We start from the raw sequence: 25,940 nt of genomic DNA, 5'->3' as shown, positions 1-25,940 counted from the left end.
GTAGGGTATCTCCTCACCGTCCTCTCCCTGCCACATCCTCATGGTGGCCAAATGTGGGGAATGCCTGCCCTGTGTGAAGAGGAACAGCAGTAATGTGGTGTCTGTTGCTTGATGTGCAAGAGTGCTCAGTGCCTTTCCAGGGGTGGTAGCTGCAGCACACCAAGCACTTGAGCGAACAAAACCCAGGGGATGTTGGGGCAACCCTGGCAGAAAGAAGGTCTGATTTCTTCACACATCACAAAGGTTCAAATCTGAGCAAGTTTTAAAGGCTGTTTCTGGAAGAGTGTGACACTAACAAGCATATGCCCTCAATGCTACTGATATGGCACAAGCAAGACTGAGACTGCTTGCAGGTAACCTAGGCCAGGCTTTAAACAGAGCTTAGAGCGCATTGCAGGGCTGCATGTGCCTCTGCCAGGCTATGGAGTCTGGGTATTCCCATTGCTTTGGTCCAGAAAAGTGCACTCAGTTCAGTGGATTCAGTTGTAGCAGAGGTGACAGGCAGCTGAATCCTTCATGTCTCATTTTGTTTGTAGGGTTTTGCATAGCGTAGTGCTCAGAAACTTTTTGGAGGAGATTTGAACTTTCTTACTATGGAGAAGAGAGGTAGAAGCCCCTTACTCCCTCTCTTGCTGGCTGGAAGCACCACAGAAATGACATTTGGTGCAGGAGCTTGGAGACAAGCACTCACTCTAGCCCATTGTCATGACTAAATCTGAGAGCACAGTTCACTGAGCACCTTGGTCCTGACCTACAAAACTATACCCAGCATCTTCACCCCAGGGACATGGAGGGCAGTCAGGAGTTTTTCAGAAGTCCATGGTCATGTGCTACAAAAGTCTTCTCTTTTTCCACTAAGCCTCACAGCAGTAGGCTGAATGAGGCACACACAGCTCCTGGTCAGGAGCAGCTGCATGCTGCCCTGAATGTTCACAGCTTCTGTGGAGCTCCCTTGGAAGGACTCCATGTAAATGCACCATATCTAGCGGCAGTCACTCCATCAGTTCCCATATACTATGCTTCTGCAACTTAGTAGGGAATACCACATTTGCTCACTTACCCATTATCTGCTCCCTTGGGTGTTATCCCATGTATGCCATGGTCTGGAGGGTGTCAATAAACAGTGTGAGATCTCCATTCCTTCAGACTCTGAGAGGAGCACTGAGTCTAATTTCACCTCTGCAGGCATGAGCATTCAATATGACATGGTTTGTGGTTCTGACTATGTCTTTTAAAAGAGATACAAACTACTGTGGTGTTGGTTATTTGTGGGGATTTTTTTCTGTTGTTTGTTTTGTTTTTGTTTTGTTTTTCTGGTTTAATCCCGTTACTCTGTGCAAGAAATACTGCTCTGGCTTTGCTCCCTAGACTGTCACAGTTGCTCTCTGCACCACCTAATCTCATTGTCATTGTGTTAATAAGCAAGCCAGTCAGGAATCCAAAGAGATATCCCTGGCAGCTACTCAGCCCAGTATGTGTCCCTGGTTTGGGGGACTGACTGTACTCGTGGTGAACCCTTGGTCTGAGGGTTTCTCTCAGCATTGCTTGATGATATGCTGCCTGCAGCTGGCACTTGCTCTAATGGCACACAGTTCTTAGGAAGAGATGAGCTCAGGCCATCTGTTGATGGACTCAGCTCTAGGAAGCTCAGCCTAGACCATGCCTTGTCCACACTACATAAAATGAGAGGCTGGATTCAAAAGTACTTACAGTCATTTCCTCTCCAGACAGCCCAGAGCTCAGGCCAGGGTCATGTCTGAAAAAAGTCCTTGCATGTAGATAAGGGATAATGCACAAACCAGGCCTTGAACCTGAGTTGGACCAATGGTGTAGATGTAGCCCTGGCTACAAGTGGAACTTTTCTGTTGTGTTTGGTGGTTTGATTTCCACCCCACCCCCCCTAGCTCTGGCCTCTTTCAGAGCCTTGTAGTATGTAATAAGAGCCAGTTCCTGACATCCTGATGGCCTTTTTGAAGCTTTGATGCACTTTGCTGCATTATTTTAACCTGTATAATAAATAATTTCACGTTTTGTTGTGGTCCCTGTCTTGGTGTGGTAGAAGCAAACTAGTGAAACTTGAGAGATGCTGATTGCACTCAATACTGCAACATTTCATCTGACAGTAGTTAAAAAAGCCACATGTTCTGTGGGAAATGCTGAAAGCAAGCTCTTTGTAAAAAATGAACAGCAATGAACTGCTGTTATTGGGTAAATATTGTGCTCATGGGAAGAACACTGGTGAGCAAAGCTCAAAAGGGGAAATTTGATGCAGCACGTCTCAGGAAGGTCAGATTTCTGGCCATTTCCTCTTCAGAACTTTTCATTTTTCCTTAATACATACCTAAAATAACTACAGAAAAGTAGTGATGAAGGCCATGTAATAGCTGTATTTTGTCATGACTGTCATCTCTTCAAAATTGCTTTGTGTGCTTTCATTTCTGGGGCTGTTGCTTTCTTTTCTTTTACTATTCCCTGATGCTGCAGAGATTTGGATAACTGGGATGCATGCAGTTAGCTGGTATAGGCTGCTTTGGGCAGTTAATATCTTCCTTTTCTCCTCTCCTCTCTAAAATATGAGAAGTCTCTCCATGCAACTGTAGAGATCTCAGTCTCCTTCTACCCTGGTAGCTTGTGGATGTGTCCCCAAGCACCTGCCACAAACCATTCCTAATGGTGGATGAGGGGAGGGTCTTGGGAGGATTTCGTGTTAGGCAATTCCTCCAGGAAGCACCAAAATTGTCCTTAATTGTATCTGCAGCTGGGCAGCACAGGTTATTGTGTGGCAGTAGAGCTGGAGGCAGCAGAAGGCCTTGCAGCAAAGATCAGTACTCATCCTCTCCTGCACTGAGTGGAGGAGGCACCATTCCATTTGTCCTGCTGTAAGACTATCAGGGGCTGACTGCCTGCAGTCTTGTGTAAACTTTCCCAGGCAGACCCAAATGCATGTTCTCAGCTGGGTATCCAGAACTGAGCAAATTTAGACCATTATTTTTTTAATGGACTTGGATGTATTTTGTAGCTTCTGAACAGTTTGCCTGTAAAGTTTACCTTACAATACTTATTTTTGGACATTGCCCAATAACACCTCAGAATTTTGAAAGCTGGGCCTTTTTTTTTTTTTTTTTTTCCTTGGGAAGACTTACTGCAGTAGGAGCTCTCACCTCTGGGCAGCAGGTCTGACTTCTCTCTCTCCAGATGGTCACTGCTTTTAACCATTGCTGCAACTTATTGACTTGAAAATTGAGTTACAAAAGAAGACAATTACAACCATTTTTTAATTGATTTGGGGTGGAATGATTTTTTTTTTAATCATTTAAAATTGGAAAGCCTCAGAACCACATTTCCCTGGCGTTGTACTGATTTACAGAATTGGTGGCACAGCTGTACCTCAGGACTGGAAGGGCAAAGATGGATTCAATACCCAGGGACTAGGGGCTCAGTTGAGCATCCTGAGCTCCAGGCTTGCTCTCCTACTCTGGGCTTCCCAATGGAGGCTGCTCAGGCTCCTTGAGGTTACAGGGGCTCTGTACCACAGATTAGAAAGCACCAATTGCAGTGGGCAGGTGAAGGAATTGCCGTGGCAGTGCTTTCACTTTGCTAGAGCTCCATCTCTCTCGGCCTATGCTGAGAAAGGGAGTGGGTGTCAGGGATGAGCAGAAAGGGAGGGGATGTCCACAGCTGGGTAAGAAGGTAGTTTCCAAGGATGAGTGACAAGGAGAGGATGGAGAAGGGGGTGTCCGTGATGAGTGGGAGATAAGAAAGGTTTGGGAAGGTTCAAAAGACACCGAAGGAATCATAGAATCAGTCAGGGTTGGAAGGGACCACAAGGATCATCTAGTTCTAACCCCCCTGCCATGGGCAGGGACACCTCACACTACATCAGGCTGGCCAGAGCCTCATCCAGCCTGGCCTTAAACACCTCCAGGGATGGGGCCTCAACCACCTCCCTGGACAACCCATTCCAGGCTCTCACCACTCTCATGGTGAAGAACTTCTTCCTCACGTCCAGCCTGAATCTCCCCACTTCCAGCTTTATTCCATTCCCCCTAGTCCTATCACTACCTGATAGCCTAAAAAGTCCCTCCCCAGCTTTCTTGTAGGCCCCCTTCAGATATTGAAAAGCCACAATAAGGTCACCTTGGAGCCTTCTCTTCTCCAGACTGAACAGCCCCAACTCTTTCAGTCTGTCCTCGTAGGTAAGGTGCTCCAGCCCTCTGATGATCCTGGTGGCCCCCCTCTGGAACCCTTGGAGAAAAAAAAAAAAAATTAGGGATGACTTGGCCCAACAGCTAAGGGATGGTGGAGTGATTAGCTGCCAGAAGCCCACAAAGAAGGGTATGTGTCTGCCATATAGAAATGGTCACTGTTGTTGGGCTAATAATGCTGATGTGTAGATAGCAGATGTGAAGAGAGATACATGCAGTGGGTTCCTGTGCTGCAAGGGTCACTGACAGCACTCTGAACTCCTGCTTCCAGAAGCCATTCCCAGCAGTTTGCAGGGAGTAGGCCATGCAGTGCCCAAACTGAGAACCCCTCAGCATGGTAGCAAAGGGAATGCAGAGGGAGCTTTTTCTTCCCAGCTACACTACCAGCTCTGGAACAGGGCACTGATGTGGTGCCAGGGCTACAGCGATATGATGCGCTTCGAGAGGCCACTGTGCTGCCGTAGGCATTGCACAGTCTTACACAACAGTTGTAACTGAAAGAAGATGATGAACAGAAGAAAATCCCCCTTGTGTTTTGCAGCATGGTGAATTAGAAGGATCATTCCATGAGACTGGTTTCACTTTCTTTGATATAGGTCCGTCTTGCCTGTGCACTGAAGACTCCAGTAAAGGGCAACCAGAAAGCTGAACCATCCCTTTCCAACCCCTTTCCGTTCAGCTCACAGACGTGTTTGCTTTTTGTGCTTCTAGAAGAGAAATCTAAGTCACAGGGAGGTTGGGGAGCTCTATTGCAGTAGACTCTAGGAGAGCACAAGAGTTTATAAGCAACGCAATCAGCATTCTTCTGAGACAGAACTACTTTTAATTCCTCTGAATATCATATACCTCACAGTTGAAACATGGCATGTGCAATTCAAGTGTCGTTTACCTAGAGAGTAGGACAGTCCTCCTTTGGCTGTTCAGTGGGTGCTGCAGGATACTGGCAGTGTCATAGTGTCCTTGTATTCCCCATATCTCTTTGGTTGGTAGCTGCTTCTGAAACCAGGGTTCACCCTTCAAACAGCTTCTTTTGTTTTCTAATGTTCATCTCTGTGCCACTGAACCACTTCTCTCTCAGCTGTCCCTCCCCACAAGCCATGCTGCCGTCCACATAATTTTTAGTGAGAGAATATCTAAAAATGTGGGATCTGGGAAAAAATAATGAGCATTTGAGGTGAACATTCTATTGTGTCTTAAATAAATCCTGTGTGTTGGTGTCTGATATGGTTTACATTCACTCATCCAAACACATGCATCCATCAGTTTTCTGGAAATATTTTCTAGGACACACACACAGCAGCACTGTGGACTAACACACAGCAGCAGTGCTACATGGAAGTAAAGTCTGATGGGTTAAAGAAATTGCAGGAAGTCTACATTTTTGAAAGCTGAATCTGACAGCTGGGCTGGGAATCTAAAGGGGAATAAATACTTGTGAGTGCACTTTAGCAGGACCTTCCTCTGCCAGGTTGTGAGTCGCTCTTTTCTGGGCTCACATGAGCTGAGACCTGAGAAAGAAACAAGAAAACGTGTAGTACAGTGCAATACACACTGGGAAGGGGGACTGCTTGTTGATGAAGTAGACACAGAAAGAGACATAGAGGTGCAATACAGACCCCTGAAGTTTAACTGCAGTCTCCTGTCTGAGGGGGTTGAGGGCCTGCCAGCTTACCATTTGACTTTTGGTTTGGTCGCTGTGTTTACAGCAATGAACCTGTTTGATTGCCAAAGGTCTGTAACTGGTGTTTCCAGGCTGTGCTTTGCCAGCTGTGGGTGGCTGATGGGTCTGCAGGGGACAAGCATGCTCCACGCTTTGGGAAATTCCAGATGACACTGCCTGCCACCAGCACGCTTGTCCTGTGCTGCCGTCCCCTGCTTCCCTCTCCTCTTGCACAGCTCTGAGCTTCATTAGGAAGTGATGTCTACAACTCACTGCAGTGGTAAAATGCAGAGGGAGGGGAATTCCAGCAGGATGAGGGCTGCCAAGTTCCTCAAGTTTTAATAGTGCTGCCCAAAAAGGAACCCACTCCCCACTCAAGGGCTAAAAATACAACACCAAGATTCAGGCAATTAACTGTAATGTTCATAAACCTTAAATAATTTATTTACTGTGTCTTTTGATGCACTTCAAGGTATAACTAGAGAAGGCAGAGACGAGTACATAGATTGTGACTACTGGAGCTGAGGCTGCTGACTTTTCTGCTGTGTGACTTACTTCTTCATCCAGCCCACCCACCGTGATAGTCGGGGGCTAATATATTAAACTACACATTAATTAAGGGCTGTTAAGTGGTTAACTTCCATAAGCATTTGGGAAGAAAGATTAGTTTTTAGTCTGGGTGTTTGGGTTTGAAATCTACTTTCACTCTGAACTCTGAGTGTGGCTTGAAGCTGTTCACAGAATTGCTACAGTCTTGATTTTCAATCCTCGAATCAGCATTTTTGTACCTGGAGATAAATGAAGTCTGGGGGTTTCTTGCTCTAGGAAATGAAGTGCAGTGCATACTCTGCCTGGAGAAATTAAGGCCTTTTTGAATTTCTGCATCTACACACCCAGAATCACTAGTTCCTTTCTCAGCAGCACCAGACTGGGACTCAGGTGACCAAGGTTGTATTTCTGGCTGCACAACTGGCTTGCTGAGTAGCAATGAGTAATCCTATGACCTCCTAGTGCCTTAGTTTTCCCACAGGTTAAATGGGAGAGTAATTACTCTGTCTTCCTTTGTAGAGCACTTTGGGAGCTATGAATAAAAAGAGGCATGTTAGATATCATTACTTAGACATTATTAATTATTCTTTGGGTTCATTTGTATAATGTGGAAGTGCTTTATTCATAAGAGTAGATGTCCTTCTCTTTGCATCAAAGTATCCTTAGTACTGTGCTACCAGGTCCTTTGGTGGAACATATATTGTGGAGAAAAAAACAACAACAACAACAACAACAACAAAAACATCTGTACCATATAAAGAAAAACTTCCCTGGCCCCATCTGCTGGTCCACTGACTGAGGACTACAGACCCAGTGGTAGAAATTAGTAGATCATGAACAGATATTTTGTGAAGAGAAACAGAAAGCACATCCTAAAACGCTGGAAAGAAACAGAAAGAGAGCTTTAAACCATTTTGCTCATCCCTACTGTGAAGATAAGACTTGTAAGATTTTATGCTGTGGCTTTACACCTGTATCAAGCCATGAAATTCAGCATTTATAAACTACACCAACAGTTTCCAAGAGTTCATACACTGTGTAGAAGAAACAAACTTCAGAGGGAAGCTAAGGAGAATTGGAGGTGCTTGGTTCTCTTGAAACCCAACACAGAAGCTTCATCATGATACCTTATTAATTTCTGGGTTCCCCAGAAACTCTACTATTAACTTGGTGGTACTTCAGAAAGCTGAAGCTCCAAGCCTGTTTTGAATGAAACCCCAAAGAGAATCATGGTCTCTTGATTGTGACTGTCTTCTTTCTTGAAGGACGGTGCTGGACTCAAGGTGAGACTCAACAAGGCCCTGGGCAACCTGGTCTAGTTGGGGATGTTCCTGCTGACTGTAGGGAGATCAGACTAGATGACCTTTGGAGGTCCTTTCCAGCCTGGACCATTCTTTGATTCTATGACTCACACATGTATCCCAGGGACAGGTGAGTTGCACCCTGCTTAGGAGCTGACCTTATATCAGTGAAAGCAGGTGGCATCTGCCTTTAAGGCTGTGCATGCTCTATATCAAACCTAGGTCTTGCTTCCTTCAGGAGCTTGTGTCTTTTCCCCAGTGGTAAGTCATGCCTAGTGGTTTGGGTTCAGTCCTTTCTAAAGTAAAAGCTGCTTGCAGTAAAAGGTGGCTTTGCAGGGTGACAAGTGTTGCTACATTGTGAGAGTTGAGTTTTATGGTTTTCTTGACTTTGTTTCCTGGTGTGAACAGCAGTTTGGGGGGGGGGAGGTTGTTGTTGGTTTGTTGGTTTGTTTGTTTCTTTTATTTTGTTGCTTTTCTTTAATGTCTTTGATGTGAAGTTAGGAAGAATGAAAATGTGATGAAGTAGAAGCTTATGCTTAGAGTGAGGTAGCAGGAGCAAAAATGCCAGCAGTTTATGCTGAGCTAGACCAAGCACTCAGGGTTTCGTTTCTACCTGCACTAGGACTCTGGCTTCAGGGAAAAGCAGGAGCAGTGCAGATGGGCTTAGGAAGACTTATGAAAGGCAAATATTGTGCTTACCAGGGTGGTTTTGTTTGGTTGTTGTGTTTTGCTTTCGCAAAGTTTAACCTCCCTAGCCTTTTGGGAAACTGAAATTGAGTGTTGTGTGGGTACAGCTATGGGGACATGTTGTTCCCAGTGCCATATTTTGCAGAAATCTTGCTCATTAGAATGATGGCAAACTGGATCAGCTGGGATGCAGCCCCACAGGAGGCAGCAAAGCAATCAGTGTGCCCAAGGGTTCAGCCCACCCACTCTATCTGCTGAAGTGCTTTCACCTGGGGTCTGGGCTGCCTTTGCTTCAGTGAAATAAATAGGGTGGAGTGGAAGCAGACCTTGGTGGGAGTGCATTGTTGGCTGAATCCTTGTTTGGAAGTCAGTTTTTCAGGAGTGGTGTTCCAGTGCTGTGTCAGGAAATCCTGTGCTTTTGGTGAGATGCTGCTTCTCAGAGAAGTTTTAACCTGCTATTTGTGTTAATTCATAATCCACTGGTTGTTTTTCAAAGAGGGGCATGTGGGTGTAATGTCCTATTCAGTTTGAAGTTTGATGGGAGCTGTAAATTTTTTTGTAGTTCTAACCTGGTGCAGTTAGTGCAGTCTGCTTTTGGCAAGCTGCCTGAGGGTGATCTCAGCAGTTAATAAAAGGAATTAGCTGTACACTTAAAGTGGAGAGCAAGCTAGGCAAGACTTAGTACTATGCTTTGTCCTGTCATAGTCAGTGGTTTGGTGTAACAGGCTGTGTTTGGCAGTGTTATCTCCTTCAATGCGCTTTGGGAGGTGTGGTTGTGGGTAAAAGCAGTGCTTGTTTAAATGTTTCTTAGTTAAAAAATACAACAGCTGATAGGAGTGATTCAAACAATACTACTCCTGATATTTTGTCATTAATTTTAGGCACTGAAGCTAGAGGAAAAGGCAATTAACTAGTGAAAATTATGCATGGGTCTTGTTTAGGCTTTAGCAGTTATCTTCTTATGGAAGAGCAAATTTGGGCTCTTTGTAGACAGAGGCTGGTCCTCTATGTTGAGAGCTATTTGTTAAGGAAAATGGCACTAAGCTTAGATTTTTATAAAAATCAGAGGGAAGGAAATAGTTCAGCTTCGTGCTGAGTCAGTTTTCTTGCAGCCTGACAGCTATTGCCTGCCCAAAAATGGGCTGCACCAGAGTGAAAAGCAATGCTTGCTGCCTCTGCAATGTTGTAGCTTTCTCACAGGTGCCATACCAAAGTTGGCTACCTGCACCCTTCTTTGGAAATAGAACTGTATGTGTAATAAAAGTGTCACAGAGAGTGTTTAAGGAGTCTCTCAAATTTTGCTTCTATGAAAGTATTAACCAGGGAACTTCTTTTGCTTAGTGCAGCAAAATGTAGCTTTTGTGACATCAGGCAAAACCTGATAATGCTTTCATTAGAAAAGGTGAGGCCAGGAGCTCGGTTGGGTACAGGAATAAAGGTGATCCTGCTGGAAAATTACTTTCTTTGGAGAAATCTGGAGTTCTGTTTTGTACAGGAATGCGCTGGCTGTGTCCTTAACTGGTGTGACTCCTTCCAGCAAATGTTACCTTCAGAGGTGTAGAGCAGCAAACCTGGCTTTATCAGTCTGTGCAGCTAACATCTCCTTCCTCTTCTGTGCTGTGGGCACTGTGGAGAGTGCTTGTAGGTTTGCAACCAGCAACTTCTGCTCTGCTGCTGAATGGGACCCAAGGGCCAGTGTAGGCAGGGCTGAGCTGGGTTTGCTTTGCCTTCTTGAGACATAGAACATAGAACATAGAATTGAGTTGCAAACAAGACTGAGGATTGTCATGGCATAAAGGAACCTCATTGCACTGAGGCATCCATAAGGAAAGAAGGTCTCCAAGGAAGGCCTGTTTTGTATTGACTCTTTTTGGTGAAGTTAGTTCTCACATATGTAGTCAGGAGCTTCTGCAGACAGTTGTGTTTTCCACCATGGCAGTGAATTTCTAAGAAGAGATTTCTAGTGTTCGATCCAAGGGCAGTTATGGCTTTGGAGAACCCACTGTATGGTTTCTTTGCCCATTCCTTGGAGGTCAGGACTGGCTGCAGGGCATTGAAAAGTTCCTGAGCTCTGTGGGTCAGGGAGCACGTGCTCCCCATTGCTCCAAAGTTTGTGCTAGCATTGATTCACAGATTATATAGCAGGCTTTAGGCCAGATCTGTTCATAAACTTTTAAAGGATGTTTTATTATTAATCATAAAAAGGATGAGCAGCTGATGTGACACTTTCATCTATTTTCAGGCATGCACAACTATGGCTCTGGGGGCCAAAACCATTTTGATTTCCATTACTTTAGGAAAACTGTCTGCTCTTTACAAGGAGCATGCTCTGCTGGGAGCAGCAGAGGTGAGGAAAGGTCTGCTTTTTGCTGACCAGAATCATCCTCAAAACAAAGGGCCATACAAATTCAATAAAGAGAACTAGATCCCTCACTAAGAAGAGCCAGACATAGGAAAAAATAGAAGAAAAGAACAACTATAGTGTGATCCTCCCTCTGAAACACTCTTTCTTAATGCTGGCAGCTTAATAAATTAGGCTCTTCCATGCAAATTGTTTAGACTGTCATGTTAAACAGCACCAAAATGTGCCAAACCAAATGTTAGTCCAATTCTCTTTGGAATCCATTTATAGCCCTGGCTCCTGCCACAGCTGTTCTCCTGGGAGGGAGGGTGGTCATTCACTTGCATTGTGCTGAAACAACTCTTTTTTGGTGTTTTGTTTTGTTTTGGGTTGTTTGTTTCTTGTTGTTTTGGTTTTTTTCTTTAGTATATGTAAGTTGTGCAGGATGCCCCTGTCCTTGTTGCAGGAAAAGTAGTCACCTGCCCTGTGCTCTAAGTTGAACCAAGTGTTTTGTCAACTGCAAATGTATATGAGGAATTCCTTCCACCCCCCCTTAGATCACTGCAGTCACTGAGTATTTTCACATGGGTGTAAAAGCTGCTGGGTTTGAATTTAGAAATTGGCCAGTGGGATGAGAATGTGCAGCTGTGGAAGGCGTGAGAGCTCTGGCCTCATCACCCCTCCTCTTGAGTCCACCTATTTCTGTGAGGCCTGTGGGAGCTTAAGGGGATAAAAATGGCCAAGGTAATTAGCAGATCTGGTGGAAATCAGTTGATTGGCCTTAGAATTTACTGGAGGTGAGAAGAGGGTAGACAGGCAACTATAATCCAACGTGAAAAACGTTATTCCATACAAAATGAAGCAAAGGTGGAAAAAAAAAAAAGGGGTTTATTAGCATTGTTCAAATTTTGTTAGTCGTTGTTAACTCTTATTTTAGTCTAAGACTTCAGCTGCAGTGGCTAGGTATGGGAGAAGTCACCTACATCATCCAAGGGCATGCTGCAATGTAGAGAGACAGCCAGCCAGGGACAATGTGGTCATGTACTGCTTAGATGCCTCACCTGCTGCCAAGACTACCTGCTTTATAGGGCAAGTTGATTATTAGGGGTGAAGTGGAAGGTGACTTGCCCTTATGGTGCAATGTCCCAGTGGACTCTGAAGGGTATTTAATTTATTGGGATGGGTGGCCAAATTATCTCCTGTCTAAATACAGCATCTGCAGCAGTGTGGAATGTGTGTAGTACAGCTGTGAATGTTCCAGACATTCTGTGTGTCTCCTTTTTCACACAATAGCTTCTATTTATGGCTTTTCATCAAGTTGAGCTTATGTATTCAACATATCTTTGTGTGTGTTTTTCCTTTTTCTTTTTTCTTTTCTTTTCTTTTTCCTTTTTATTTTTTTTTTTTTTTGCTTTTGTTTTTTAAGGTTTGTAGAAACTCCGAGCCACTTCTCTTGGAAGGAGAGTTACTACAGATCAGCTATGTCCCAGAACTCACAGCCCAGGGAATTCCTCAGTCCAGAGGTGCTCCAGCATATTTGGGACTTCCTGGAACAGTAAGTAGCCCCATATGTGGAACCTGTGGAAGATGGGTTTGGGACAGGGCTCTTCTATAATTAGGCTGCTCAGGGGACTGATGTTGGGGGTTTTGGAGTCTTCTGTACCTGTTGGTTTAAAGATGTAGGTGTGAGTGTGACAACTGACAGCTCTTGATCTCTCAAGAGGCTTTACATCTAGGCTATGGGGAACAGATGCAGAGCTCAGTAGTGACACTGACTTTCTTCAAGCCCTTTGATTGCTGAGCTGACCACTTTCCAGTGTGTGATCAGTTAATGTGGATGGTTGATGTTTTCCTCTAAAGAAATGGGATCATTATGTCCAGGCTGCATGTTTTCCCTTTTTGCTCATGCTGGGGAGGGAAAGGAGCTGGAGATGCTGTGGAGTTCATCCTGTCAGATCCATTGAAGGAAATAAACTGACTGTTCCTGTTCTTGACTTGCCATGACTGATGCTGAGATAGTTACTGCTATAACAGAGTTCTGTCTTTCAGTGTGCTCTTGCCTTACTTTTTCTGGTTGGGCAAGTGAAATATCCCTCTAGGCCCTGCCCTGTTTAGGGGCTGCTGTTACCATAGCAAGCCATGAGGTAGTTTTTCATCACTAATGAACTTGTCCTGAGACTGGTTCATGGCTGTGCCTAATTTCTGGGTGACCCTAGCACAGGGAAGAGAGGCAGAAGAAAGTCTGGTCAATTTTAAGTGCATCACTCTGTTCTTTTCAGGCCAATATGCTCAGTTCAGCCAATTGATTTAAACTTCATCGATGACCCATCTGAAAATGGCCCTACAAACAAAATAGAGATCAGCATGGACTGTGTCCGGGTGCAGGACACAGAACTGAATGACCCAATGTGGGTGAGTAGTGAGAAGAACTTTCCTGACCCCTTGGGACAGATGGGGATTTTTTTGCAGGCACTGTTCTTGCTGCATTGCTCCAGGGTCATCTGACCATGCCTTGGTGGAGGAGCTGTGGCTGCTGCATCTGACCAAGGAAGTTCCTTCTTGCTTTTCCTATTGTGTCCCACCCACAGAAGCTGGTTTGGGAGCATTGCTCTACCGAGTGACTCTAAGTGACAGTGAGCAGTGGCTCTGTACTTCTGGCTAAACTGGAAGTTGTGTGACCCATGGAAAGGCATTGTTCCTCTGTGCTTCCCCAGGGCTGTGAGGAGGAGCAAGCTGGCTCCTCACCTGCTGCTCCTGTCCTGCTGTAGTAATGGCAGGGGAGAGGGATGAGGTAGCTGAACTGGCAGAAAAGATGAGGAGTCTCTTGCACTTACCTGGGTGCTCAGCTGTCCTTGCCCTCTCTCTGCTTAGATCTGGTTTATGTGGCCTTAGGGTTAAAATAGTTTGGTATAGCTGCAACTTTGCTGGCCAAGGGCAAGGGTTCTTCATTGTTCTTTGCATCTGGCCTCTAAGAAAAAAATAAAGCAACTTGGTTTCAGGCCATGGTTGGATATTTTCCTCTTGTGTCTCCAGATGGGTAAAGCTGGAGAGTGTTTGTAACCCACAGCCAGGATTTGTATCTCACCAGTATGGCTTAAGACTGGAATGCAGATGAGGCACTGGTGATTGCTGGTTAATTGCCTTTGGCACAAACTGACCAGCTTTTTCTCAGCAATAGCATCTGGCTTCTTCACCACAACTCTTCTTGCAGGCTGAAGCAGGAGATGTTTCAGGAGCTTGAGCTGTTTGTGCACTGTTTCTGTTTTTCCTGGGTTTTGTATGCCTTGGGTTAGAAATCTTGTGTGGTTTGAAATTTGTGTTTGCTGTCTGTGAATGTTCTTGTTCCTCTGTTTCCAACATGAGAAACTGTGTCAATTAATTCCCTGGCTAATCAACCACCATTTTTCATGTACCTGAAGATGGCTTGTTGGCAGTCTGTATCCTGGCAGTGTTTGTGACCTGAAGGATCACATCTTCAAGGACAGAGCTTCCAGGTCATATTGGCTGCAGTCCCCACTGACAGAGGGTTTGACCTGTTACTGCTGCTCTGAAGTGATTGCTGGGGAGGCTGCAGTGTCCTTGCAAGATTGTGAAGGCAAAAAGGTCACTTTAAGGTTAGGTGTGTACTCAGCTAATGTGGTGAAGCTCACCCAAGAGCACAAGGATAGGTGCCTGACATCAAGTCTGGTTATCTTTCAATTCTGCCTTAAGGAGGGGCACAGTGGGGTGGTGTGCATGCCTTCAATCACCATCTGCATCTCAACTTTTTCCAATGCTGTAGCACAGCTCCTGTAAAATTCTCTTCAATAGCCCAAAGGGCTCTCCATGTTTAGAGGGGCTGCTGGTTTTCAAAGTGGGTGGTAATGTTCTGTCTGAACTATTCTGCCCTCTTAAAAAAAACACTCCCCAATAGTTTAAAGGTCTTCAGCAGAATCTTTGCTCCTTCCATCCTCAAACCTGGACTTGCTGCACTGAGTGCTAGAGAAGCCTCCCTATGTCCAGTTCCTCTGAGCTGTCTGCTGATGACTGTGGTAGCTGACAGGCTCACTGGAAGCTATTGTTCAGTCTCCCACTCATCTGCGATGCAGCAAAATGTGAATGGAGAATCTTTTCCTCTTGTCCTCTTGGAGCACTGCTGAAGTGAGTGGTGGGGCCAGGACAGGAGAGCTGGCAGGTTTTGCTATGCAGTTGTCTCTTGCTCACGATGGGTTTGATCTCAGCCTTGCAGGAGGAATTTCTGAGGAGGCTGAGACGCGTAGTGACTTCTTTTAAAAGTGTTTAACTGACACGAGAAGTCAAAAGGAAAGGTGGGGCGTGTGTGGGGGGAAATTCCATCCCATCCTCACCCTTACTGTAAGGCAGCAGCTCAGAGTGCATTAATGTATGTACATTAATAAACGTTCCAGTTTGTCGTCTGTGGAAGACAGCACCTTCGCCCAGTTGAATGCTGGACAAAAGCCTTTACAAAGCAAAGTATGCATCGCAAACCTGTGCAAACAGCCCGTCTTTTAAACTGAGGAAAGCTCTTTTTACTCCTCTTACCACCATCACCACCTCCCTATAAATTTGCAAACATCCCTGACAGGTGACAACTCCCCCTTGTAGAGGAGTCTGTGTTTGCTTTGCTGTTTCTGGGGCTCGAAGCCGCCGCAGCTTGCATTGGCAGAGAATGTGTAGCCTAGGGCAAGGTGTTTGCTGTTTGTCGGCTTTAATCTGAAATACCTTACAACCCTCTTCCCCTGCAGCTTCTCTTTTCCTTTGGATAGCTTCAGGGCAAGAGCTCCCCTTGCACCTGTCTCTCCTGTAACCTCAGCCATGTCACTTCCAGACACGAGGTGCTGCACGCAGCTGATTGCAGCAAAGAGTTGAAGAGGGCAGATAAACACAAAGGAATGCAGCAGAAACAGAGGGGCCCTGGGACATGAACGGTGAGATCAAGGCAGAGTGCTTTTCATTATTAGATTTGTCTTAAGAAGAGAGCAAAGCCAGCTTTCCTCCAAAAATATACCACCATGTGAGTGCGCCACCTTTTAAGGTATGCCACCTTTAAATAGGTGCAAAGAAATTAAGACTTCAATATATTTTAAGCAGTTGTCTTTACAGCAGTCCCAGTCTTTAACATAATCTCTGCAATGTCCTGCAATTTATGGCTGAAAAATAAATTTCCAGGTTTAAAACATGTTCATCACTGATCCTAAGAGTTCTGTTGAGATCTCTGATTTTTATTTCTTTATTTTACTTTTTGCTTGCTTACAAAAGAGCTGGCAGTGAGGAGAGAGTTACAGTGTTCAGAGTAATGTCTGAAGAAACTGTCCCATTAATGGGCTGGAGGCTGATCATGAGTGCTGCCCTGCTGAATACTTATGTGTTCATTGCCTTGAAGTTGCAGCTGAGGAGAGAGCTGCAGAAGAAGGCTGTCTGATGAAAGAACTCCTCTGAGCTACAGATCTCTCTCTTGCTAAGCCAAAATCTTGGAGTTCTCATGCCTTTGTTTAAGGCAGAAATATTTTTCCTCTGTCTCATATAAGTTTCTCTTACCCCTTTCTTCTGACCTGCACAAAACTGGAATGAAAAGAGATGAAGGGGACAGGAAAAGTGTTTATGGGTCTGGTGTAACATTAGACAGTCAGCAGCCTTCTCCAGCTGTGTGCCTTGTGACCATCTCTTTCACAATGTCCTGGGTGGCCTATATGTGAGGCTGCCAGCTGTGCCCCTTCCTCTCCCATGGTATTGACCACAGGCAGACTGGGAAATCCCAGTAGAGAACTGCCTTTTTGCATAGCCAAGGTGAGGGGCTGGTGGGTGCAGGGAACATTTAGTCTCTGTCATGGCCCTGGTGTGGGAAAGAGCTGTGGATGGCCAGAAAGGTAAGTTGACTCTGCATCCTTGTGGGCTACCTGCTGTTGGTTAGGCTTATCAAAAAAGCTGATCAAGGATCAGCCTCACCCCTGATCAAGGATCTAACCAGTGGGGTCTGTGGTGGGGTGGTGGCCAGCTCCTTGCATTCAAGAGGAACACTGATCTCAAAGGCTGTATGATAGGAACCAGGTAATGTTGTAGGTATTTTTCTTGCTAAATGTCCTGGAGCTATGGAAAGGAGAGGTCTGAAGACCCCTCTCTAGGAGTGAGAGTGTGGCAGTGCAATAATCCCTACATTGTCCTGGAGCCCTCACAGTGTGCTGTCAGCCTGCTGTACCTGGTGCAAGATTGCTTTCCCCTAGTCATCTCTCAGAAGTCCTTTAAACAGCTCACCACTGCTAAAAGATGATGGTCTGGACTTAAAGTTGCTTGGGGCTAAGGACTTCAGCAAGCAGCATTATTTGAGGAGCTTAAAGAGCCTGAAAATCTCATTCCACCATCCCAGCAGTACATTCAGGGCACTGGGTACCCTGCCTGCAGGAGCAGAAGTGCTGTCCTCAATGATGGAGCAGCTCATCCCCCTCCCCCTGTACATACCTTCTTTTCATGCCCCTGAGTAAGCCAGCCTCCTGCAGCCCCTTGCCTAACCAGTTCAGTGGAATGCCTTTCCCCAGACAGTCACCATGGTCACAGTTGTCTTAACCTGGATCCATCTCTTTCCACAAAAGGGAGACAGAATTCCTTGTGGGTTTTTTTTTATTTTTATTTGTCTTTCCTCATCTTCTGCAAATCCTCATGGGGATTTGCTGTGTGGCTTAGTTAGGCAGCACTGAGTTCCCCCTGGGGTTGGTTTCTGCCTTGGGATAGGTGTGTGGGTGCCTTGGGCAGAACTGAGCCCGTTTGGGTCCTCAGCTGCCTGGGCTGTGGGTATCCCAGGAATAATGGTCTCAGAAATTTTGGAAGTGCAGCATGTGTTTCATAGTTTTAAAAGCGAGAGCTTCAGCTCTGTGACTTGGTTCTCCTTTATATGCAAGGGTGGAGAGAAAACTAGGCTGTAGGAGACTGAATGCAGCCCATGCAGGACATGGAGGTGTCAAGGCTCTCAGCCTCAATCTTTGTGCAAATAACACATCTTAAGAGTTATTATTTGATGTTTTCCAATGAAAACAGAAAAAAACATTCTCGGGTCTATCTTGAGGTAGGCTCACGAAGGAGCTGCTCTGGCCACTTAGTATAAATCAGTAATTCATATTTAGTGGCCATCACTGAATTCCTGGGTCCCTAGGAGCCTGTCACCTGTGGGTTGTGGTCAGGATCAGATGTGCAACCATATAATGGACAGACATCAAAAAAATCCAATGCACTGTCCAGAAGGAAGTCTGTTGCACCCTATCCAATGCTTTAATATGAAAAAGCAGACTTTGATCTCTCTTAACTTCCAATTGCTTGCTTTGAAGTGTTTTTCTGGATCAGCAGAAGACAATTCCACTTGCTGCAAGGTAATGTCTCAGAAAATAGATGAAAGCTGGCTAAGAGGAAATGAGATTGCAGGGTCAAATCATAGAATCATTAAAGTTAAAAAAGACCTAAGATCATTAATTCCCAACCTTCTACCCTGCACCTTCGTTGGAGGACCTCACTGTGTACCAATAGTAAGGCAGGGAGATGGCATGCTATGTGCAGTGCAGCTAGAGAGGTGCAGAACAGTGTCTCAGTGTAGGGGCTGACTAATGTGTGGTGTGTGTGTTTCCAGGGCCCTGGCAGGTGCTTCAGCCCTGTGTTTTGTTTGGAAATGGTTTTGCACCTGGAGGATAAGACTGATTTGATAAGTACATGCAGCAAAAGTGGGTTGTGTGGCCATCTGTTTCCATGCCTAAGTATTCCCAAATTGACCATAGAAAGGAAGGAAGCACTCTGCACAGCACAGGGATGTGATCAAAGATTTTATTACTGTCTGGTTTGTGCTTGAGAGAGTTTGAGACTTGCCAAGTTTCTCTTCTTTGTGGGTATTTGTTCATTCCATACCTGTGCAAAGAAAGCTGAGGTTATGCAAAGGCATTTCCATAATGAGCAAATGCATTATTCTGTTGGAAGTTTCCCTCTAGCACTTCTCTTGTTTGCAGTTGGACTCCTATGTTCTCCTACTTTAGGCTTTTTTTGTTGGGTTTGTTGGGTTGGTTTTTTTTTTTTTGTAATCATGGTGGATGTTCAATCTTCTGCAGTATAGGTCCTCCAAATGATCCAGTTGTCACATTTTAGGCTGCAGATCCATATCCAGAAGTGGCCAGTTCTTTCAGGTGAAGGATGCACACAAGGAATGCATCAGTGTGTTCAGTTTGGCCAAAGGCTGAAGGCTCCTTTCATTCTCAGTGGAGTAGGGCTCTGAAGACACATTTCTTTATTTTTAAAAAATTTTTCACTAGCTCCCTTCCCTGTGCAGTTTTGCCCTGGTTCTGGCTGCAAACCAAGCCTGGCTGGATTTCTTTTTGTAGGAATGCAGCCAGCTGATCAGCATTGTGACACCAAGTATTTTGTTTTTAATGTAAATTCCCTGAATTCTCAATGTAATTGAAAAACAAACCCAAAAAAAAAAAAAAAAAGCCCAAACAAAACCACCAAAGGCTGATCTGCCTGGTGTGTTATGGATTGTCTTGGAAGCATATTTAAAGTTTTAAAGAGTACTTCTGCCCTTCTGGTATCTTGCTTTACGTTCATCTTGGGAAGGGATAAACTTGATTTTAAGCTGAAAAGCACAAACCTGCTGGAAAAGAGCTATGTATAAAAGTGGTTTGTGTTCATTCTGGTCTGGCTTCTCTGGAGGACTGGCTTTAACTGCCTGCGTTATATTACTACAAGCACTTGAGGTAGAGAAGTGTCATGATGGCCAGTCCTGTCATCTGCCTGCATGCAAATACCTCCAAAGAAAAGCAGCAGATGTGTCAGAAAACATCTTCCCCAAGCAGCTAGGCCTGTCTCAAGGTTTCCCTGGTGCTGCACATGCTCCTTCCCTAAGTACAGAGTGATAATGCATTAGCACCTGATTTGTGCCTTTAAAAGGTCTGCACAAACAATTAAACAACATCTTGGAGCAACAGAGTGGAGGCACTTTTGCCCCCAGAGCAAGTTTAAGGTTTATGCCCTCTTGATGCGAACTTTACTCTGTGTTTCCATATACTGGATAGCATTCCACGCCTTTCCCCTCCCCATCTCATTTTTTTTTTTCCCCTTCTGAAACTACAAACACAACTCTTACATAAGTTGGGAGCAATTTGACTAGGTTAGAGCCCAGAAGTGCTAAATCCCTGGGCAGCTGCCATTTCAGCAAGCCACGAAGCACAGCTTGAACACTAATGGAAGTGAAATGGCCACCTGCACTTGTTTTATTAAACCAAGTTGTTGGAAGAAGGGAAATGGGACCCTTTTCTCTTACTAGCTGGAAGTGATGAATTGAGTTGTTCATATCCAGACAAATGAAAGCTTTCCTGAGCTTTTTGGTGCCCCTCTTTGTGTGGTGTGATGGATGGAGAGCAACTACCAGGGCTGTTGCAAGCTGCAGTCATGACTGTGCCTGGGAGGGCTCATGAGATGCTCCTGTCAGACTTAGACAAACCTGGAACACAGCCCTGGGAGAATCCCATTCCTCTTCCGTGTGTCTGCCAAAGTGTCTGTGCTGCAGTGAGCTGTGGGGTGTAGCTCTTGTTTTTAGTTCTCTCTTGCATTAATTGGAATTCTTGCTTTGAAGAATGTCTTATGCTTCCAAAGCCTTGCTATGCATGTTACTTTGTGGTTCTGCAGATTCTACCCACAGTCCTGTTAATGACTATCATTTTTTTTCCTCCAATATTTCATGAGGAGGCTTTTGGACTATGTAATGTTTTCTTCTGAATGGCTCTACCATCTGCTTTCCACCTCACTGTCACTTATTTGATAGCATTGAAATTAATGAAGGAGTGAATTGTCAGGCAGTCACAGAAAATTAAATCAACCTCTGTGAAGCCTACGTAGATTAAGGAGTGGTTTGTGGCCTGGGATAGTTTGCTCACTGCTGAATGAACTCTTTGCTAATCAGCATCTGAATTTGCAGAGATTAATTAAAGATCAAAGGACTTTTCAGTAACAAATGTAACTGTCACTCTGAAAGTATGACTTTTTGTCTCCAGCCTGCTTAAGCAAAAGGGAAAGGTACCTTAAAGTTCTCTTCTTTCTCTTTGAGTGCATGGATGGCTATGATGGACCTCATAATGATGTCCAGACTAAATTAAAATTAAGTCAGAAACTAAAGAAATCAATCTTCTGGGGAGGAGCACTGGGCAAATAATTGAGCTCTGTGGCTGTTGCTATACTGGTGGTGGACATGGCATATGAGAGCAGACAGGGGATCCCCAAAGACAAGGACTGCAAAATACAACAGTGCTGCAAAAGGAGTAAGGAACAAACAAGCTCCCTGGCTACTGCTGTGCTCAAATTATTGCAAACTGATTTTTTTTTTTTTTTTTTAACTATTGGATTATTGTAGAAGGGTTTGGGTGGGAGGGAGTTGGCAGCATAGCAGAGGCTGGTTGGAAAGAGCTGCTGTGATTGTGCGTTTATGAACAGTTGTGCTTTTCTTGAGAGTAATCTGTAGTTTATACAAGCCAAGGGAAGAACAACACTTTCCCCTCAGCTGCTTGTGCAAGAATAAACCCTGGTCTGTCAACAGTTGCTCCTCTCTCATAATTAAAAACAAAGACTCTCTAATCTGTTGTCTCCTTTTTCCTTGCCCTGGCTAGAGCACTGTCTCCTGATGGGATGCAGGTTTGTGCCATGGCCCTGTCCCACCTCCAGCTACAAAGATGGATTTATCTGCTCATGCTGCTTAGGAGCAATCCCATTAGTTTTCCTATGTAATTTTTTTTCTCTCTTACTTTGGAAAAATACTTTACAAGCATGTTGAGAGAGAAGGCAGATCATGCTGTGTTGAGCATCCAAAGAACCTCATCAGGCAAAAAAAACGCAGTTTGAATATTGAGGATTGTTACTCTGACTAAAGAGTTGCTGGTAACAGGAGCTTGAACCCACCAAGTCCCCTGGTGATGTCCCCATGCATGGGTGTCTGATGACCTGTGGTTTTGTGCTTATCAGCACAAAGGTGGCTGCTGAAGTATCTGCTAGCTAGTTGTTTCCCAGGCTCATCTTCTGCCTCGCAAACCTCTCTGTCCAGATGGTTGTTTCTTTTTATCTCTATGCATTTTTAGTGAAAGCAACTGTTTTTAAAAGAGTTTCTAGGACACCAACAAAGGGAAAAAACCTAGATAAGACGAGCACCAGGGAAAAAAGTACACCACTAGATCACCTGTATGCCAGTCCTCAGTCGTACACAGACTGTGGGAAGCAAGTCCCAGATGGCATTTTGGTGAGAATGATCTCCCTCAAATGGGTTGGAAAGGTTTAGATTGTGCAGACAGTAGGGAAGGTGTGGGGACCTTGCATCATCTTGGCTGGAGAGCTGAATCTCTCCAGAGGAGTGTCTTATTAAATGGAGCTCGGCAGCCGGAGGGTAGAGTCCCTGGGGGCTGAGTGTGCCCTTCCTAAACCAATATTGCACAGTGGTTGTGAAGGGAACTGGTTTTGTTTCACAACTCCTTTCCACCTTCCTCCCCCCAAGTAGCGTTATCTCCTGACATGATGCCATTAACTCTCTAATTAGCCCTGGGGGTGTTCCAGAAGAGATAATGAGGCTGTAGGAGCTCAAATAAGCAGCGTGTGCAGATGTTTACCCAGGGTCGGAGGGCAGGGCTGTTGTGACAGGCGATTGCCTTGGGGAGGGCCATGCTCCCTGGGGGAAAGAGAAGCTGACCTGTGCCTTGGGTAGGGCTGGGCATTGCTCCTGCTCTTAGCGAGTCCACCTCTTTACCTTGCACTTTTAAAAACAGGGGTAAATAAAAAATGCAATTTGAAGTCCTTGGGAGAAGATATTGATCCTCAATAATAAACTTGCAACCAGGGCATGTTTCTAGCTTGAGGGCTGATACACTTGTGTGCTTTTCAAAGGAAGGCTTCAGACCTGTCCCTGGGTCTGTCGTGGAGAAGACATGAGGGCATCCAATTGCTTGTGGGCAGTGGAGTAGGCAGCCCTGTGAGAAATTAAGGTGCTTGTCTATCTCCTGCCTAGGGGTGAACCACACTGCTCATGGATGTGCACAAGGCTGTACCCAGTCAGCAACAGACAGGCTACAGTTTTTCAGCAGCATCCTTTTTTGTCTTTAAGCAGCATCTTTCTATTTGTTTATTTTTAGGGAAAAGACTCTTTTTCAGTATCTCTGCTGGGTTCTTTTTTTCCTCTCTTCCTTGTGGCTTGAGCAATGAAGACCATCTATACCAAGACAAGAGAGTGACTCGTACATTATTGGAAGTGTTTTCTTTCTGCTCTTTAATTTGCCTACCTTCTATTGCAGTCTATCGTGTCTCTCCCTGTGAAGTCTTCACTGAAAAGACTTCCAAAACCAATTGGCAGAGACTTGGATTTTGAGCATTCAGCAGTTATTCAGATGTAGCAAACAAAAATAAACCAAACCCCACATTCTATTTTTTCCCTCCTCCTTCTGTTATCTCAGCCCTGATTTGTAAACATTTCTCAGATGAGTGAATGTCACAGCCCATGGTGATGCAGTTGATCCAGATGCTATTTTTGTAAGAGTGGAGAGGTCTGAGCAGATATTTTTTTTTTTTTTTCTCCTTCGGGATGCAGGAAATTCTGCATGGACCACCTGATGCTCAGGCAGGTGTGTGCACACACCCTCTCCCCCCTTCTAAAAGAAATTGCACCATCTCAAAATTAACACTACCATTGTGACAATGACATTTTTAATTGTTATGATTTAGCACGCTTACTTTGCATCCAGAAAGAGTTATTGAGAACTTGTGAGTGATACCAGCAAGAGAGGCTGGCACGAACCATGTAACAGCAAGGAGAAAGTGCTTTCAAGCAAAAGAATCTGACTTGGCAGTTTAACTTAGCCAATACCTCATTTTGGAAACCTAAAGGTCTTGTTTGACTATTTTATTCTTCAACATACCAGAAAGAGCCACAAAGCTTTGCCAGAAGCTTTCTAGAATATCTGAGTCAGACGTGGGAGGGCTGCAGCTGAAATTTTCAAATCTAACCAGAATTTTTTCTTTTTAGTTTCCTTACAACATCAGAGATAAATTGCTTTAAAGATTCTCTTTCCCAATTTCAATGTGATTGAGCATCCAAAGCATCGAGTGCCAGGTTTTGCACAACTCTGTATGTTCTTGGTTGATTTCTTCCTCTTCTAGTTTTGCTCTTTTACTGTTCAATGTGGCAGAGTGCTTGTCAGACTAGAAGAATAGAGTTAAACCTTATTCATCTGGTCTTAGTATGAAATAATGCTCTTTAACATGTGAAAAGGCCATTACCTGAATCTGTTGGCTTCTTCTGACTAGGCTAATTGATATCATAAGGTAAACATCTATCTACAAAGATTTTCTTCCTGTGACTTTTGACCATCACAGTTACAACAAGACTGGTATTGGTGTTTCCCTTGGAGACCTGTCCAGAAGGCTGAGGAAAAACAGTAACTATCACAGTCTATTGTTGATGAGTGAGTGCGCAGTTTGAGGAGGTAGGGGGGTGTCCTGTTGGTTTTGTGGCTCAGCCATTCAAGCATATGCTATTTTGAGGAGTCAAGTTTCCCTCTGAGAGCCTCTAAGAAACGCTGCCTCCTTTCTGGAGACTCATCTGCAGATGCAAAAATTTCATGTAGAAGGAGAGAATCAAATGAGACTCCAGGAGCTTTTCATGTTCATGGCAAGGTGGAAAGGTGAGTGATCAAGCCTTTACTTTTACCTTGTACCATCAGTGCTGGTGTGAATAGTCAAGGCATGACGCCAGCCTGTGGGATGTTGGTTGGTGGAAGCATGTTATGAGAGGGGTGAGCTTAGGTCTGAATCCAGTGGGAAAGAAAAATGTTGGGAGTCTGGAGAAGGGTAGACTTGTGCCTGGGCTGCAAGAGCATTGGTGGGCACAGTGTCTGGTATGTGCTCTGTAACCTCCTTCCATCCTTGTCAGGGTAGTGGTGGCCTTCTTTGTGTAACTTGCAGATGACTGATTCGCAAAAAGCCACTTGTCCAGCATCCACTTCAAGGTGACCGCACAGGCTAATGCCTCTGAAACACTGAGCCAGGTCAGGGCTGTGTGTACAGAGGGCAGGGATTTGTGCTGACATGTCAGTTTATTCATGCTGTATACATTTCTTCTCGTGTTTGACATGCAGATCTCTTTGGATAAACTTCCACGTATCTCTGCGTAGTGCATCTGGGTGTTGCTTCACCCACAACCACCTCCAGCCACCTGTGGGACAGAAGATAGCAGATAACTAGCACAACAGTGCTGCATTAATGTCTTTGAAAAGGAGAATCTTCTGAGTTTCATAGCACAGCTAGTAAAAGAGGTTTTTGCAATGCCTTGCTGAGGTTGGGAGGACCTGTGTGTACTGTCACTTCATCTTCCCTTCCCCCTCCTAGGTTTTGAACTAACAGGCCAGTATCAAAAACTTAATACTATTCAGGGATCAAAATGGGTCCTCTAAGCATAGCACAACTTTTCCTCACTGTTAGACAACAGAAAATCCATAGATGACTTCCAGCTTCATGTCCAATTCTGACCAAGTTTTGCAGTGGTGCTGCATAGTGACCCATTTGGCTAGCTGTGCTGTGGCTGCTCCCTCCAAACCTTGTCTGTGCGTGCAGATTAGTGCTTGTAAGGCTTTTTGGTGTGTACCTATCTCAGGTGAGGTCGGGTAAGCACTAGGTGTACCCCTAGTGTTAGGTGGTGCCAGGGAAGTGGCTGCAGCAATGGTCTATTGAGTTATTCCTGTGATACAGAAAACCTTGTGTATGCTCAGCAAGCTCTTGCTGATAGTTCAGGAGCATTGAAGCTCAAGCTGTGGTGGTAGGTAGGACCACCCCTTGGCTGAAGAAGGCTCAGTACTCCTCATTGCAACCTGTTCTTGGAAGTGCTGTGTTGGAAATGCTTTCAACCTTGTGCTCACAGGGTTAGAGCTAAATTAGACACTTGCCCTGCTTCTTGTGGTAAGGAGCTGCTGCAGGGTAGCACACGCACTGTGATCCCCTGCTCTGTGTGGGTAGGAACCAATATCAGAGCACAAAGATGGTTTTATTCCATATTTCTCTTGGTATTTTCAAATGTGCTGCCTGCCTCTAGGCTGGAGAGAGGCTGGCATAAGCTTGCATTTATTCACAGACTGGCAGGAAGTCGATGGTGGCTGCTGCCCTGTGCTGGAGAAGGCAGCCTAGAGAGCCGTTAGCAACTTGAGCGG

General features: G+C 44.9%; 1 protein-coding gene across 2 annotated transcripts in view; it reads left to right on the top strand.

Annotated features, from left to right (window-relative positions):
• The window catches only part of TP63 (tumor protein p63), a 105,879-nt gene that overhangs the window by 9,882 nt on the left and 70,057 nt on the right, over positions 1–25,940 (top strand). Inside the window, exons 2-3 of one of the 2 annotated variants that reach the window (XM_054386284.1) lie at positions 12,170–12,298; positions 13,023–13,155. In XM_054386284.1, the coding sequence (XP_054242259.1) occupies positions 12,170–12,298; positions 13,023–13,155 (262 nt within the window). Of the gene's footprint in view, positions 1–12,169; positions 12,299–13,022; positions 13,156–25,940 lie in introns of those variants that run through there. The other variant, XM_054386285.1, reaches the window with a different exon arrangement.

Source organism: Indicator indicator, chromosome 13, assembly GCF_027791375.1.
Source record: "Indicator indicator isolate 239-I01 chromosome 13, UM_Iind_1.1, whole genome shotgun sequence".
NCBI classification, from domain to species: Eukaryota; Metazoa; Chordata; class Aves; order Piciformes; family Indicatoridae; genus Indicator; species Indicator indicator.
This window is presented reverse-complemented; position numbering and strand designations above follow the sequence as displayed.